This window comes from Nelusetta ayraudi, unplaced genomic scaffold, assembly GCF_046127955.1.
Source record: "Nelusetta ayraudi isolate G7.1 ecotype Tasmania unplaced genomic scaffold, CSIRO-AGI_Nayr_v1 ptg000007l, whole genome shotgun sequence".
Lineage (NCBI taxonomy): Eukaryota > Metazoa > Chordata > Actinopteri > Tetraodontiformes > Monacanthidae > Nelusetta > Nelusetta ayraudi.
In genome coordinates this window covers 6,961,249-6,977,223 of record NW_027466057.1, presented here as the reverse complement: position 1 = coordinate 6,977,223, position 15,975 = coordinate 6,961,249, and the positions used below count along the sequence as shown (strand labels likewise).

The following is a 15,975-nucleotide window of genomic DNA, read 5'->3' as shown; positions in this document are numbered from 1 at the left end:
AATATTTATATGGTTCTATTTCAGGCCTCTGAATACGAGGTCATCAATGTAGTTTAGTGTCATACATCTGGAAACCGTCTTTATCTAAACTGGGAAAAAAAAAAAAAAAAAAAAAAAAAAAAAATCAGGAAATTATGCATTTATGTATTTTATTGAAAAACAGCCAGAATAACATTTGCTTTGATTTAATCATTTAATACTATCACCAGAAGTACCAAGTCATCAACCCATCTCCATCCAGTTCTTTGCCATTCCTCGACTTTACCTCAGAGTTTAACATTCTTCCATTCCCCTCTTCTTCCTCATGTTCTCTGATTTCCTCTACTTCTTCAGAATCTCCTTGCTCTCTTAATTGGTCGATATCTGTCAGTAGAATTTCCTTCTTCCAGTTCAGTTTTTGTACCTGCTCTGGCTGTGATATATCATCATTTTCACCCTCAAACTCTTCTCCTTCACCTTTGGAAACATCCTCATCTAATGAATACCCTGAGCCAGTACCTTTGAATAGAACAGCTGTGGTCACTGTAAATTTATTGTTCTGCACTAACAGTTCTCCCATGTCACTTTGTTTGTCTAGATCAAGGTTGCTCCGACTATCATATCCATCATCCTGATCCTCCTCATCATATTTACCATGTAGAACTAAATCTGTTCCCCCCTGGTTGTCATGACTTTGCAAATCGTTGATGTAATGAGAGGTTGCAGCTCCACCATCCCTGCTTATGCTGGAAGACATGGAAATGATTGAAGAAAGGCCTTCCTTGTTCATTGACGGCTGATCAGAGACCATCAATAACCGGCTGGTGGCAGGCCCTTTGTAAAAGGAAACATTTGTTTAAATACTCACGAAAACATGGATAAAAACATTTCTAACTAACCTAAGGGTGAAGTGCAAGTTAAAGCTTGTGAAAACCTTTAAACAAGTCTACCTTTCATCACGGCCCTGCGTTGCTTAGAGGTCACACACTGTGATTCACAGCATTCACATATGGAGTCATCACCAGAAAGGGCCTCCCATCTTTCACAAGAACAAACATAAAAAAAACAACAAAAATTGACCATGTGCCCACTCTCCTTAGATAACAATTAATGCAAGTGTAAGTCAGAGCTCACCTGTCTCCTCTGTATGTGCATGATTTGTGTGCAGGACTTGGACCCTCAAATGTGACTAAAAGATGGCACTGAAATTTCAGCTAAAATTGTGGAAATAAAAAACATTAAAGCACCACTTTCATCTTTCTCTACCTTCAAATGATTTCCTAAAAATTATATATATATACATATATATATAAAATTATGATTCACCATCCTTGAATATAATGCTGCTTTAAGTCAAAGTCTAAAAACGCAGACCTGAACACCGCTATACACTCACCGCAATCTCAGGCTCAGCCACAAACTGGAAAGCCCTGAGAGAGAATCTCAGAGTGTCGTTTGTCTGGGAGATGAACTGGGACACACCGGGCACTCTTTTGCTATCAAGTAGGCAACTATTGACGACGACGACGACAACAATAATAAAACAGCAACAGTTATTTGAATCCCAAGGCTCCACGGCCAAACCAATAAGTTTTGAATCCACAAATTATGACAAAGCTCACCCGGAATTGTCGATAGCAATGTATTTTGGGGATGATCCAGAGCCACTGGCCGGGACAGCAAAGCAGCTGCTGATGTAAACTTTGGCACCATGTGGGAGGTAAAAAGCAGTGACCTGGAAATTTATTTGACTTCCAAGCTGGTACACTCGGGACACGGCTGGTTTGCTCCATGAATCTATGACATGAGGAGAAGAAGAAGGAGAAGAAGAAGAAGAAGAAGAAGAAGAAGTCATAAATATGCTTAGCATGATTAGCTTCTTGACGGTGGAAAACCATCATGTCTTGCCGTCCATCAACTCGATATGGAAGTTCTTCGAAAGTCCTTGTAGCCTTTTGTGCACGACGGCAGTTTTCCAGGTGGGTTGTACGATCAGCTTGGACACGTGATAGTTCCTGGACACAGACAGGGGCGTTAATATATATATATATTTTAATTAATAAATTCATTAATTAATTAAATTAATTAATTTTTAAAGTTAGGCCTTGGCGCGTAGAAGACACCGAACACAACACGTCTTCAAACCTCGGATAGCTGCATTCGACGTCGACGTCAACCTTGGGCCAACCTCTAACCGAGGGTTCATAATGGAGCACAAATTTGTAGGAAACGTGGTGAGCGGCCGACTGTGGAGAATAATGCATCGATTCAACGGCAGTCCGCGAAGGGTCGCTGCTTACCTGACACACGTGGGCTTACCTCAAGCACGGCGCCGCACGCCGTCAGAGGATACGTGAATAGCAGGTCGCCGTACGGCCGCAGGACCCCGTTGCTCTCGCAGTTGTCGCCCAACCTCAGCTCCTCTTTGTAGGCGAACAGGCCGTAGAAAGTCGGCTTGACCCGCAAGACGAAGTAGGACCCGGAGCAGGTGACGGAAACGTCACGGCTGTCGGAAGAGCCCGGCTGGATGTCTGACCGCTGTTTCACATGCCGAACGGCCGGAGTCTCCGACCGAGGAGAAGTGAACCGGCGGGAGTAGGCGGGTCGGCCGCCTGTTCTTAACAGCTTGGCCGTATTGGAGTTTGACTCGTTTCCTGGACGAGCTGCAAACTGGTAAGTGTCCACTGCACGCACGATGATGAGGCTGAGTGCTAAAACACTCCATACGTTGGTGAGATTCAGCGTTTTCATCGTAACACACTGTGCACCCTCTGCCGTTCTCTGTAATCTAGTGGTCGTACAGGCAACGTTGGCTCGCAGCTGGAGGTAATTAATGATTTTGGCGCAGTGGCAGCGAGCCGCCAACGAATCGGATCACCTTTTTTCGTTGTTGCAGAGTGTAGAAATATACACAAGTACAAAAAACAAAACAAACAAAACAAAAAGTGCGCACGCGCTTTGTTTTTAAGAAGTAGCCTGCCGTGCTATAATTTTTACATGTAAAATGGAGTAGCTGTATTATAATTAACCAAATAAACGTAAAGGAGATTGATTGCTCTATTTGTTTCATTTTAATGTAGCAAGTTGGCACTATATATATATAATTTGTTAATGCTGTTTAAACGATTTTTTTTGTCATCTTCTGAAAAGTCGTATTATTAAAGCCATGTTTAAAATCTTTATTTTTCATGCCTAATTAGAGTAGAACGACATGCTAGCTTATTGTATCACTCTTTTTTTTCTTTTTTTTTAATATTATATACTTTACAACTGTAGATGTTCATAAATCAGAAAAACATGAACATGATTGGATAATCAAAAAGTGGGCGCGGCTTTTGAAAGAAAGCAACGTCTGCGTCACATCTCCTCTCTGATCTGTCTAAAATGTATGCGTTGATTCACGTGGGACTCAAAATAAAAAGACTAATTTGCAACCAGTTGTAAAATATTGACAAATTAAAAATCAATATCTGTGGAGCGACTTGGAGCGACTTAAATATTAATTAAAAAGCATCAAAAACATTAAAGACTAGGCAAATTTCTCAAAGCAGTTGGTCAAAGTGAACCGATTGTCCCAAAGCCAATGAAGAAAACAATATTTCTACCCGAGAAAATGGCAACAGAGCTCTTTTTTTGTTTTGACAAACTTTATACACATAAACAAAAGTACACTTTTATGATACACAAGTTGAAATTTACCATTTGTGTAGTTCCAACTTATAAAACGTATTCACAAATAATATATAATGCAGCATGTAAACATCATGGAGACCTAAAAAGGTGAAATGTGCTTAATTACGTCCAGTTAAGTCCATGTAACAATTTGACCAATACCATAATGTGAGATCAAATCAAGTCATCTAAAATAAGGACAGATGTCTTTCACATTGTAAGTGCTGGGCTTGGCCTGCAATTTTTCAGCCAGAATCAGTCCATTCAATAAAATTACCAGTGCCGAACTTAAACCATGATAGAAGCACAACTTGTTTGATTTTTTATTTTCTTCAAACGTTTGTCATTTTTCAATGCATGTGGAAATCACATCTCCACTGTCAACCGTTAATAAACTATGTATATCTCTGAGAGAAACAATCCCTTAATTTATTTAAATAAATAATTAATTAAATATAGGCCTCGTTTCCTTCGTGAGGTGAAAATGCACTCGATGAAATGACACAAAGCACATTAGGAAAACTGCTTTGGGAACCTATTGGAGATTGGCTGAGCTGTTGAAACGCACAAAAAGGCGCGTTGGTGAACCTTTTTACAGCAGCAAAATGGAAAAGTGACCCACGTAATCTGAGAGGCAAAAAAAAAAAAATCCCATCTCAACTAGTTATAAAAGAAGTGCATGTAAGGCAGTGATTCAATACAATACATCATAACAAGAGGTAAGGTGTTCCCTCCCATCAGAGAATTTAAGTTTTTTTTTTTTTTTTAATCTCCTTTGTGACACAGTCTGAGAGATTAGAGTCTGGCACGTGGCATAGTGCTGGTGCGCCCTCGACAAATAAGGGCAGATATTGTAGATTTCCCTCCAGAGCTGAGAGGAATGTTGCACCCAGTTGAGCTACGATGTCCTGCACCATCAGGGTGCAGTCACACTACAGTGGGCATCCAGCTCCACAGTACTACATACCCCAACCCGTGTCTCAGCAAGTACTGTACTTCCTTCTAAACCATGTGCTTCATAACTGAGTTGAACACCGAAAGTGGGTGCCACTGTCCCACAATTCGGTTCACATAAATACGCCCACACCTGTTGTCAAGGTGTATGATGAGAGTACCAGAGGTCTTCTCTCTTGTACTGCTAGTACACATTTGTAAAGACTCTCACGATTCTTAGCAGCTGTCTTAAAAAAAAAATAGGTTGTACTTCTTGTGAACTGTGTGGATTTGTGATTTGTGGATTTCACGCTGCACTTTAGGAGCCGTGATCTGTTTCGGTTGTAAATTGAGGTGGTGCGAGCTGTGTTTTGCTGAGAAGGTCTCAGCAAAAGACAGAACAAGGAAGGTATTGAGTGTTTAAAATATATTGAAACTGAGCGACTTTGTTTTAAGTCATTTGAGAGGACGCTTTACAACTGCAAGAGGACAAGAAAAACTTTGCACACACACGGGATGAGACTGACTGACCACCAGAGGGCGCTGTGAACCTCTCTGATTGCGCTCCCTGGTCTGTTGTGCTGTAGGCGCGAGTGGTGACCTGCGGTCCTGACTGTGGACTCAGTGGTCATATCCCTCGACGACTTGTGCAAAAACACGCAAAACAGCGGCGGGCTCCTCTGTAGCTGCTACGCGCTGCTGCCGAGTGTCGAGCTTTCAGACTCGGAGTCCGTTTCGGAATCTCTGTTGGAGAGTGGAAGGAAAGGCAAAGAGTCACGAGCAGGGGACTTGTCTTGGTGAACGGTGCATGTCAACGCGGGGGCATTTCAGTTCATCTCAACTCAGGTCAACACAGCCTAAACTAAATTGGGCATCTTGGCTTTTCAGTTCTGCCAAAGCCTTTGTACGGGTGTACATTTCAGTTCACTTTTTTACTTACAGTATTTGCTGCAGCTCTTTCCGGTTGCCCAGCCGTCTTTCCTCATCGATGGGGTAGGTCCTTAATATCAACAGTCCAACCAGGATGAGGACCACTGGCACGGGGGAGACCAACACTTTTAGGGTTAAAGTCACCGTCCCTGGTTGTAGACAGGACCCGACCTCATAGCCCGCAAACCTGTAAAAAAAAAAAAAATTAAATGATGCCAAAATGGAAGCAATTATATAAACTGTGTTGAGCAAATCAAACAGCAACATGCACATTTAAAGATAAGCACATGTAGTAGCTAACTTACTTTAAACTTAGTGTGGAGATGCCCAGCGATACACCAGAGGCAAACTTTACGAAGAACACATAGAAGGAGTAGAAGAGGGCTTCGTGACCTTGCACGTCTGGGTTCTGCACCTTAAAGTCATCCACTACATCAGGAAGCATTGACCTGAAAGGGGAAAAAAAACATTAGTAGGAATAACAAGAGTGCAAAATCCACATGCTGGCTGAACTGTTTGGAGGCACCAACCAAGGCAAGAGGAAAGCAGCGGCCACGCTCACGCCTGCACCCACGGACACCAAGTAGGAGATGATCAGGTTGCTCTCAATGGAGACGATGAGGATCATGAAGGGTATAGCCCACTGGAGAGAATGACGGGGGGATTTAAGAAGAAGAATCCTATCAGAAGTCAAACATTTCAAAAACATTTGAGAAGTCTGTCCTTTCCAACTTTAGGTTGCTGCTTTTTTGTGAAAATGTGTAAAAACATCTAGAAGTGAGACCTTTCTGATGTCACAAAGGGCACTGACACGTCTCGTTTTTGCACCCTTACAAACACGCCAAAGGAACAATGATACAAAACGTCGGTTTTTAGAAACAGATTTGAATGGATGTAATTCCTGTAGCGCTGTAGTCTTCTTTCCTTTTGATTATTAATCGTGCGAGGCTGCTCCATTCCAGGGGTGATAACATGAACGTATGAAGGTGGGAATAATATGAGACCCGCAACTTACAAGCATTCCAGCGTAGACTGCCTTCTTTTTCCCAAACTTGGTCAAAAACCACTGCCACCATGGGATGGTTATTGTTCCAGATAGCTGGAAAACACGTGAGACACCAATATTAACTTTATAGAGTCGGTAAACACACAGCCACTCGAGCTGCAATCAAGATGATTGTTGACTATTGTCATACATCATTAACATCAAAGTTTAATAGCTGAATAACCATCATTAATAATTAATCCAAGCCATTATGTTTTTTTCTTAACCAAATTTGCTGTGCAGCAAGTTTTGATAGCAACTCACAGTGACTAATGATGATTTGGGTCAAGATGATAAAAACACTGCCAGGCAATCACAGAACATATTTACATAAATATACAACAAACATTGTGTATGAGGAAGCCCACAGCCCATGGGGAAACTGGTCATGTTTGCTGAAGCTTCGTCGGACTAAAATGAGTGAAAGTAAACTGGGGAAGACAATTGGGGAACAAAGGCAAAAATCAGACTAAAATAAACACTTAGTTTGAAATTTAGTCCAGCAAATATAGGAAATGTAACACATTATTCCAACATTTTGTTACATTTAATAGCGTTGCCACAAGCCAACACAAACAAACTGGAAATAGGACTGTGTAGCAATATATATATGAATCATCAATTTGATTTTAGCCTTCGCTGGTTTTACTTCCTTTCCATTATTCTTGAAAGCAGGAAGCAATACGTTTATAAAAAAAACAAAATAAAACAAAAAAAGGCGTGAAACTTCTGTTTTCTCAGAATCGGATGACTTTTCACGATCCATGTGGTGGTCTCAAGTTATCGAGCCTTTCTTATGTAAAGATGGAAATGCAGAATATATTGACCCTGCAGAAAATAAACTTTGACCTCCAGGTCAAATCTGGTCAACTGGTGCTAAATGACCACACAGGGACCCGGCTTTTCATCCGCACAGCCCAAAAGCGAAGTGGACATCAACTGTGGGCAAATGCAGTGGAAAACTTTCTCCTTTGCCCCTCTCGACTCCCACCTCTCTGATTATGATCTACTGAGCCCAAAAATGTTTCCACTCCTAATCGGATGGAAAGGCACCAGAGCACAGAAGAGCACAGCACAGCGGGAGGACGGAAGGGAGTGTGCATGCAACCGACGGCGGCAGTTCCCATGGTGCCACTGCGGGACCTCGGGCAAACAAAAGCCCCACTGTGAGCCAGTCTCTCCCTCTATCTCCTGCTCGAGCCATGTGAGTGTCTAACTGGGAGAAGGGTTCCCAGGAGCCCAAACAACACCTCCTGTCACCCTGAAAATCTGCTCTTTCATTCTGCCCTCCTGGTAGCATGTGGCTGGTCGCGTGAGCAAGAGGCCTCAGGGTGGAGGGTGGATGCCCACTCCAACACTGAGGGCTGTCACGTACACGGACGGATGGCCAAACCTGATGCGGAGCTGCATTTCAACACGTTAGAAGTCCCTTTAGTACTCACCATGATAACTAGGAGAATATTCTGGAAATGATTCCGATGTCCAAGAGCGTACTTGATGAAAAGGGCAAAGTTTCCCTCCAAGAGCTGTAAAAAAAACAACAACAAAAAAAACAAAACAAAAGACAATGAAAAAAAAAGAAGAGAAATTTTGGGGCACACACACACACACATATCCTGTCTATATAGTCAAGATGTACAACAGACTTTAAGCCACAGCTTTAATCAGTGGGCAGATTAATGGGCCAGAGTGGCAGTGCTTCATTTTTTTTAGATGTAATTTTCATTGAGTTTCTTTACTCTATCCCTCTTCCGGATGCATTTTACGCCAAATAAAAAGTAAGGGAATAAATGGCAATAACAATAACCGTTGAAATACCTCTAAAATCCCATTTTAAATACTTTTTGTGTGCCACATTTGTGTGGAATTTGTGGATTGCACCCATGGCACCACTTATCGCTGAACACAATGTTCCTCAACTTGATAGCCAGCACCTGGGAGGACCAGCTGCTGACTATCAAAACAAGAGTCCATCGAATCAGCAAAAAAGCAGTTTCCCACCTTTGCAAATGCTTTTACTCTTTGCATGACGTTTATGAGGCAAATACTACAAGGCGGTGTTACCATGAAGGCCAGTGAGGTGAAGAGGAAGCCGATGACCAGTTTGATGTATGGCTCGTGGCTCATCACCATGCGCATGCCCTGACGGAAGGTAATGAGTTGGGATCTTTTCCTCGTGGTCTCTGTCGTCCAACGAGAAGGATAAAATGATTCAGAAATAAGAGGCGTCGATCTTGTGCAATGGCACTGCACTTGCTGTGACAGTGATTTCTTCCCTGAGGAGATACAGTATCTCTGCAAGAATGCGATTTGAAACATGCACACGCTACATTCTGAAGGAGGCCAAGCATTTCAAGGCTGGTTAGGAACCAAAAGGCCAATGATTCTTGGCACCTGCTCTGATTTTCATATATCTATAAGACTTGATAAGGAGCTTTGCAAGTGAGTACAAGCACGTTTTTTGGCCTCTTCATTGGCAATGTGTCTAAAAGCCAGTGACGGTGGACTAAAGACTCCTATTTCGTGTCACAGCTCCATACCTTTTTGCTCCTTTACCCCAAGAAACAACACTGCGGCGCACAGGACGTAGATGATGCAGATGACTCCCGAAGCAATCAGGTAGGCTTGTTTCTGGGGGCGGAAAGACGGCGTCAACTTGGACCTTTTTCATCTTAGAGCTCCTGCAGGAAACCATTCCAACAATCTGACAGGGAGGACGAACACGTCGGAAAACTTACCGTCTCCTCCAGAGAACCACTTGTCATGTTGATGTTGGTTTCATTATTGCTGTCTGTACTGTTGAGGTCAATGGGACAATCGGGAGCGCCACCCACAATCTGACCCTGGATTGCGGTGCCTAGAACTGTTCCCAGAACCTCCACCGTCATACCTGAAAAGCACGTGAAATCAGACATCAGCACCAAGAACAACAGCATCACTGGGAGGGAAAAAAAACCCATCGATTTTGACTACGCTGGAGCGCTGCACATACGGTACGCAGTGGCAGAGTCTCTCTCCTTCTGGTCCTTGCTGATGAACATGGTGAGAGCCGAGTAGGGCACATGAAAGCACTGCGAAAGGGTGGAAACATGCCGTTAGGGCGGTCGCTGCACAATCCAGACGAGAGCAACGACGCATGGGGAGACACTTACCGTCTGCATTGACTGGAAGAGGCAGTAAAACACCAGGTACCAGAAGACGTTGCCCTCTCCAAAGGGAGGCACGTACCAGATAAGGAGGTAGGTGAGCACAGCGAATGGCGTGGAGAGGACAATCCTGGGAAGAGGAAGGATGGAACAAATTTAATGCAGTTTAAAGCCTGGAAAATGCTTTTAATTTGGAGTATTTTTGGGTGAAATTGCTGTTACTACAGCCAGTGGCAGCTTGTTGTGTTTGACTCTGGACGATAAGCATCCCGACTCGGCTATTTTAGGCTACTTTAGACTCTTTTAATTAATTCTGCCAGCTGCTACTGTGGCTTTACTGTCCTTTTCTGTTTTTAAACCGGAGTTTTTCTTCCCTCTATTCTCTCAGGCCACTTTGTGCATAATCCCCCCTTTAATCCTGCCCTGTTAGACGTTGTGCGTGGAGAAGGGGGCTCAGTGTAGAGACGTGTGCTGACTGACCAAACAGAGAGGCCCATCCAATAACGCTCTCACCCCCCACACGGCCTCGTGGGTCTTTTTTATTCTTCTCCAGCTGAGCATCGGGCTTGTGCCACTTCCGAATCCGTGTTTAATCGGCAACAGACCAGGTCACGTTGTACCTTCTACTAGAGCCCCTGCAGTTCAGCCAACTCAAATAATGTTGTGCGGGAGTGGCGAGGGAAAAAACAAGTGTGCGTTGTTGATAATGGCACACCCTCAACGGCTTTAGTAAAGCTGGATAATTATTTGTGGGTTTTGGATGCTGGTTTGAGCAAAAAATGTCTTTGTTGTGATTTTAAAGTAACTTAATTAACAATCAATCATCCATCAAGCAATCTTAAGAGAATGCATTTTTTTTTGCCCTGAAAAAGACCTTGACAAGACCCCACTAGGCCATGGGAGCCCCAGCCGTCTTCTGGGAGACACGTGTGAGAAAAGAAACGAAGCACGTGCTGATTTGCTCTATTGTCTGGGTAAATTAGGTTAATGGGTGCTATTTATAGGGATATTAAGGCCAGGTTATGAGTTGTTTGCAAAGGGCAAACATAAGTTAAAACTGCCCATGCGTTTCAGAAAAAAAAAAAATGCAAACAGGCTCATGGCGTTCTGTGTCTGTCTGCTGTAGCAGCAATAATTTCAGCACCCAGTGGCGCCGAGCACCTAATTCACTCACCAAATGTGAACAGAACGTCTGTGGCTTAACCAAAACCTCTGCACAGGCCATGGAGAATCAGCTACATGCGATCAGAAATAACATTTGACCTGAAATTACCCCTCTGTGATGCAGCAAAACCTCCTTCAACGGTCCAGGAAACCACGCAACGTGCACGCCGACGCGTCCCATTGGCCTCGAAGCCGATGGTGTGTTGTGGGTTGGACCAATCGTAGGACAAGATAGAAAGGAAATCCCCCCTCCCCCACTGGTGCACAGATGCAGAAAGCATGGTCTGCGTTTCTGACTCACACACCCCGATGCTCTCACTCTCACTATGACACATGAGACAGAATAAAATAGTGCCACATTTGTCTCGGCGAGAACGAGGCGAGAACTGGAAGGCTGACGAGCACGTTTCCTCCCAGCCGGTCTCACGTAGTCTCGAAATGGCTGCACCAAATTTAACCATATCAGCAATATATCCACGTCATAATAATAATAATAATAATAATAATAATAATAATAATAATAATAATAATAATAATAAACTATGCTTCACATGAAAAGCCCTAGTTGCCTAAGCATACAGATACCTAGTTGATTTAGGGAAGCAGTGACCTGGATCCAGTCCCAGGATTCTTTGGGCATGAACAAGGGGAAATCCTGGACTGCTTGCCAACTTACTTTGAGCGGCACGTGGCTAACAGTGCGCGGCAAAACCCACAGGCAAACACAATGTACAAGTTGTGGAAACAAACCTCTTTGTAGACACTTTAAACAAATTAAGTAAATCAGCAGAATCCCCTCGTGAGACACACGTGAACTGTTTAAAGTTGGTGATCTCCACTATGGAAAGCACATGAGCTTTTGCTATTGTGGCGTAACTGCTCTACTTTTGTTTACAACTATCGTGTCCTCAATACTTTACTAACACGTTATCGGCTCCTATACCTAATAACCTTGTAAAACTCACATACCCATATTTCTAATCATATTCTTAAAAAAAAATCTGTCAAGTTTATTGCTTTGGTTTATTGCTTGAAGTTCTTCATAAATTCCGGAAGCTGTTTAAAAAGTTGCGTTATACGTTAAGTGCTGTTTATGACTCACACAAAGTCACACAATCCCTTTGTCCCTCCATTAACCTGTGAGAATGACTCTCAAACCATAAACCCAGTCTATGATAGGTTCCTTGTTTTATACATGAGCAGTCTATTTCTATATATATATATATATATATATATATATATATATATATATATATATATATATATATTTTTTTTTTTAACTTATACCTACTATTCAAACTTGGCTCTTTTTAATTGATCTATGACGAATATGACGGTGAAAGCCACATATGGAGGGCATTATCAAAGCAACCAGGTTCTTCTGGGACTGCATGTGTAGCCCACTTTTGTCCTCTCAAGCCTCCGTTGCTGCTCCACACACCTTTAAAGGAGCTGAAGTCATGCCAGGAACCTTTACGACACGCAGTGACAAGTGGCCACCTACCATGGCATCATGCGGCCAATGAAGGTCCATCGACTCTGGCTCACCAGGAAACCCACAGTCGGATCTGTGATGGCATCCCAGGCCCGGCCCAGAAACAGGATGATGGATGCGTAGAAAGGGTCCAGCTGCATTGAGGAAAATGGAAAGAAATTAGAACAGAACGACTGATGCTGTCTTTTTTGTTATGTTTTTGTGTAAATGTAATATCTACTTATTTTATATTTTTTTCATTTGCTTTATATATGAAATGTTAATGTAATATATTAGTTATGATCTTACTTCCTTCTTTTTAACCACACTGAGTTTACGCTAGCTGTATGAAATGTGCTACATAAATAAATTGGATTTTGACTTTGATACAAACACGGAACTGATAAAACACAGGAGAACTAATGGAGAAATCGCCAGCAGTAAAACACACACAACTGTGCATTTGTTTAAGAACAGAGTAGCATTCAAAGCTGCAGTGCAATGACCTAAGCACTCCAGCGGATTGGGCTTTGTTCAAAACTCCTAATGTTGTATGGCAATGCGGTTTAATGTACTAATTGCGTAACAAAACAAAGCAGCAGGGGGCCAGGTTATTGCGCTTGACCGCTTACTGCTGCTTAAACGTATCCTTGGCTGAGAAAGAGGGGGAAAAACCCATAGTGATTAGATTTGACCTTGGAGCTAATTCCTATGAGTGGCTGAGGCGGGGAATGTGTAAAAAAAACCAAAACAACTCAGACTCTATGAAGCAGAATTACTATGAAGGGGATTGAGTGTAGTCTGATTGATTGTAATGGTAATGTTGCTTCTGTTGTTTTTCTGTCTTTCTCAGTCACCTGAGCCACATCCAGCAGGTAGATCTGGAGGAAGAACCCCAGAGCGCTGCCTGTGATCTGGTAGGGAGCTCCACCCGCGGCGTAGCACAGTTTGTTCCACACCGACAGACGATGTTTATGCACCTTCGGCTGGAAGAGAGTGAGACACAGTACAAACATATGAACGGGGAATGTAACAGTTGAACAATTGAAGGTAGTGTGGTTGTGTGTGTATTGCATCCTGATTTACTACAGCTCTACCCTCACTCACTCAGGAAAAATGGTTCATTGCTTTTTATCACAAATGGCTAAACAGCCAATCTTGTTTGTTCTGATGCCAGAAGATTGTAAGATTTGAACAGTTTGAATGAAAAGGTGTCGAATTTGTGTTCTTTTCCGTATTGACAGCTTGTGATTTTTAGTCTCTTTGCAACCATTTTTGGCGGTCCCTGCTGGCTGAACAGTAGAAAACGAATTTTTCAAGCTCCTCGTTAGCTTCGGCGGCTGGTTGGATGGATAGCAACACACACAAAGTGACCAGTGAGTCATTTTTCTCATCTATAGTTCAAGTCTCGTTCAGTGCGTCACCCTTAATTACACTCTTCTTCACATCTCGCATGATGCTGCTCTAAAGAGGCTGCGGCCGTGCAGCACAGAGATTGGCTCACTTTGCTCACACCACTGCTCAGGATGTCAGATTAGAGACAAATCCCCAGCAGCAATGCACACCGGGCTCGGCCGCTCGTTCGTCAGCGGTGTGCAACTGGGAGGTTACTGTAGTTCACCAACTCCTGGCATCACAAAGTCTGCAGTGTTGCCATTGGCTCCCGAAATAGGATGTTGGAGGTAGTATGTCATTTCATGCAAAGTGACCAACAGTCAGTAGACGACTCGCAGTCTCAGCTACAACCAATCACCCGCAGCTGGGCAGTTCGAGCTGTTCTGAGCGCGTTCATTCACAACGGTGGCGGATACACAAGAGACGATAGAAACTGGGTGCAAAAAAAAAGTGGTCAAGAATGTCGCACTCTGTTTATGATTTGCATGAATTTGAACAATAACCATAATCATAATTGCACGCAAGTCTCGCAGGGATAAGTGGACCACATGAAAACAGTTTTAAAAGCAATTTAAGTACTATTCTACTGTGTAAAGTCCAGAGGCATATCAAAGTAGGCTAATCCCTTTACTGCATTTTGTGATACCTGCACACTATAAAAAAAAAAAAAAAAAAAAGATTAAGATCAGAGTTTGAGCAATGAGAGCCGAATTGCTTGCCGCTTGTCTGCTTGGCATTTCTCCTTGCGGTATGGCTCCAACACTAATGACAAATGATCAACGCTGACGCCCAATGCTCAATACTGGACGTTCCCACGTCACGCACCTGCAGGGCATCCGTCACCACAGCAGCACCGCTTCACCTGACGCACAGATCTGACAGGAGGCACGTTATCATTTATTTATTATATCTAATTGTTTTATTTATTTATTATTCTTGTGAAATCGCCCATTATCTAAATCTGGCGCTCGGTTCATCTCGTCAGCAAACGGAGGATTCGGCTGAAATGCAAACGGCCAGGCTTCCCTCGCCGGAGGGGCGTGTGTGGAGCAGCGAGGGAAGCGTCGACGTTCCAGATGAGGCGCCGCTTTACAGTTCGGCGCGCAGACGCTAACGGCTGTTGAAAGGAAATGTGAATTTCTCACCTTGGCAGTCTTGATATCCGCATTTAATGGCTTGACGGCCAGTAACGTGGCCGCGCACTGCTCGGCGCCTTCTCCCCTTGCCATCGTGCTCCGACAGGCGGACGGGTGTAAATTTAAACCAATCGATCAACGAAGGAATCAATCAATCAATCAATTCATCAATATTTAAAAAATAAAAACAAAAAACAACAAAGATCTGTCCGTAGTGTGAGAGAAATCCGCCCCACGGTATCGTAGTGGTCCTCGCAGTGCTCTTTGCCGGCTGACTGTGACTGTGCTGCTGCCCACCGCTGCTCATTCATTCTAGTACGATTGCCGGTGGGTGACGTAAGCGCGCAACGCACGTAAATTGTGGCACGATTCTGCGAGGGTGCGCTCGTTAAAAAAAAAAAAAAATTTTTTTTAAAGAACCGTGGTTGGAGTAAAGTTCCGAATGTCATAAAAAAAAAATAATAATAATAATAGCACCATTCGACTCTTTTTGAATTCTGTGTCATAAGAACGTATTTGAGTGAGGAAAATATCACTTTTAAATTCCTATTGGGATCATGATTCTGGGCTGTAAGGACCCGACAATTTGAAATGAATCATAAATACGGCAGTACATCCAAGCACAGCGAATGACTCAAAACTCTAAATGTTTCTTCCTTTTTCTAAGATTAGTTAAAAATGTTAAAAATGCTTTCTCGACGTGACGGTGCCAGGTTCTCACACATTCATCCAGGCACACAATTGGCTGTTTATTAGTTCAGTCATGCTCTAAAAGAAAACGGCACATTCTCTTCATATTAATCTTTTAATATTCTTTTTTTTTGTTTTGTTTTGTTTTTTAACTCATGAAACACTTCCTGAAAGAAAAAACCCCATTCACACTGCCGATTGACTTTTCGACCTTTAGCATCGTGCCGCGGCAATGATTGCACATTAAAACGCCACGTCACGTCTTCCTGCAAGCGTTTGGCCAAATACAAGACTTGAATGTTTCAGAAATAATGTCCGTTTGTGTGAGATAACAGCTAGTCTCTCATCTCTTTGTCACATAAAAGGAACGTATCCCTTTAATAACTATTACAGAATTATTATGTCATCAAA

The 15,975-nt window shown here is 42.9% G+C and overlaps 2 protein-coding genes across 3 annotated transcripts; both read right to left on the bottom strand.

Annotated features, from left to right (window-relative positions):
* Window positions 1-44: 44 nt before the first annotated feature.
* LOC142883424 (zona pellucida sperm-binding protein 3-like) lies at window positions 45-2,857 on the bottom strand. 2 transcript variants are annotated; one of them, XM_076018288.1, is made up of 8 exons: window positions 2,299-2,854; window positions 2,125-2,225; window positions 1,888-1,994; window positions 1,602-1,776; window positions 1,376-1,490; window positions 1,114-1,193; window positions 930-1,018; window positions 45-813 (listed from the first exon to the last, which is right to left on the bottom strand). In XM_076018288.1, exons 1-8 carry the CDS (start codon window positions 2,728-2,730, stop codon window positions 203-205), a joined length of 1,710 nt encoding a protein of 569 aa, XP_075874403.1. In that variant the 5' UTR covers window positions 2,731-2,854; the 3' UTR covers window positions 45-202. The 2 variants fall into 2 exon arrangements, with proteins under 2 accessions (XP_075874403.1, XP_075874404.1); XM_076018289.1 differs by having other exon boundaries at window positions 675-1,018; window positions 2,299-2,857.
* Window positions 2,858-3,680: 823 nt separating this feature from the next.
* LOC142883422 (sodium-dependent lysophosphatidylcholine symporter 1-B-like) lies at window positions 3,681-15,168 on the bottom strand. Its single transcript, XM_076018283.1, has 14 exons — window positions 14,884-15,168; window positions 13,201-13,329; window positions 12,374-12,498; window positions 9,712-9,835; window positions 9,552-9,630; window positions 9,298-9,449; window positions 9,100-9,190; window positions 8,624-8,742; window positions 8,002-8,085; window positions 6,530-6,613; window positions 6,045-6,157; window positions 5,820-5,963; window positions 5,525-5,701; window positions 3,681-5,328 (listed from the first exon to the last, which is right to left on the bottom strand). The coding sequence occupies exons 1-14, from the start codon at window positions 14,965-14,967 to the stop codon at window positions 5,274-5,276; spliced, it is 1,560 nt and encodes a 519-aa protein (XP_075874398.1). The 5' UTR covers window positions 14,968-15,168; the 3' UTR covers window positions 3,681-5,273.
* Between the last annotated feature and the right edge of the window lie 807 nt (window positions 15,169-15,975).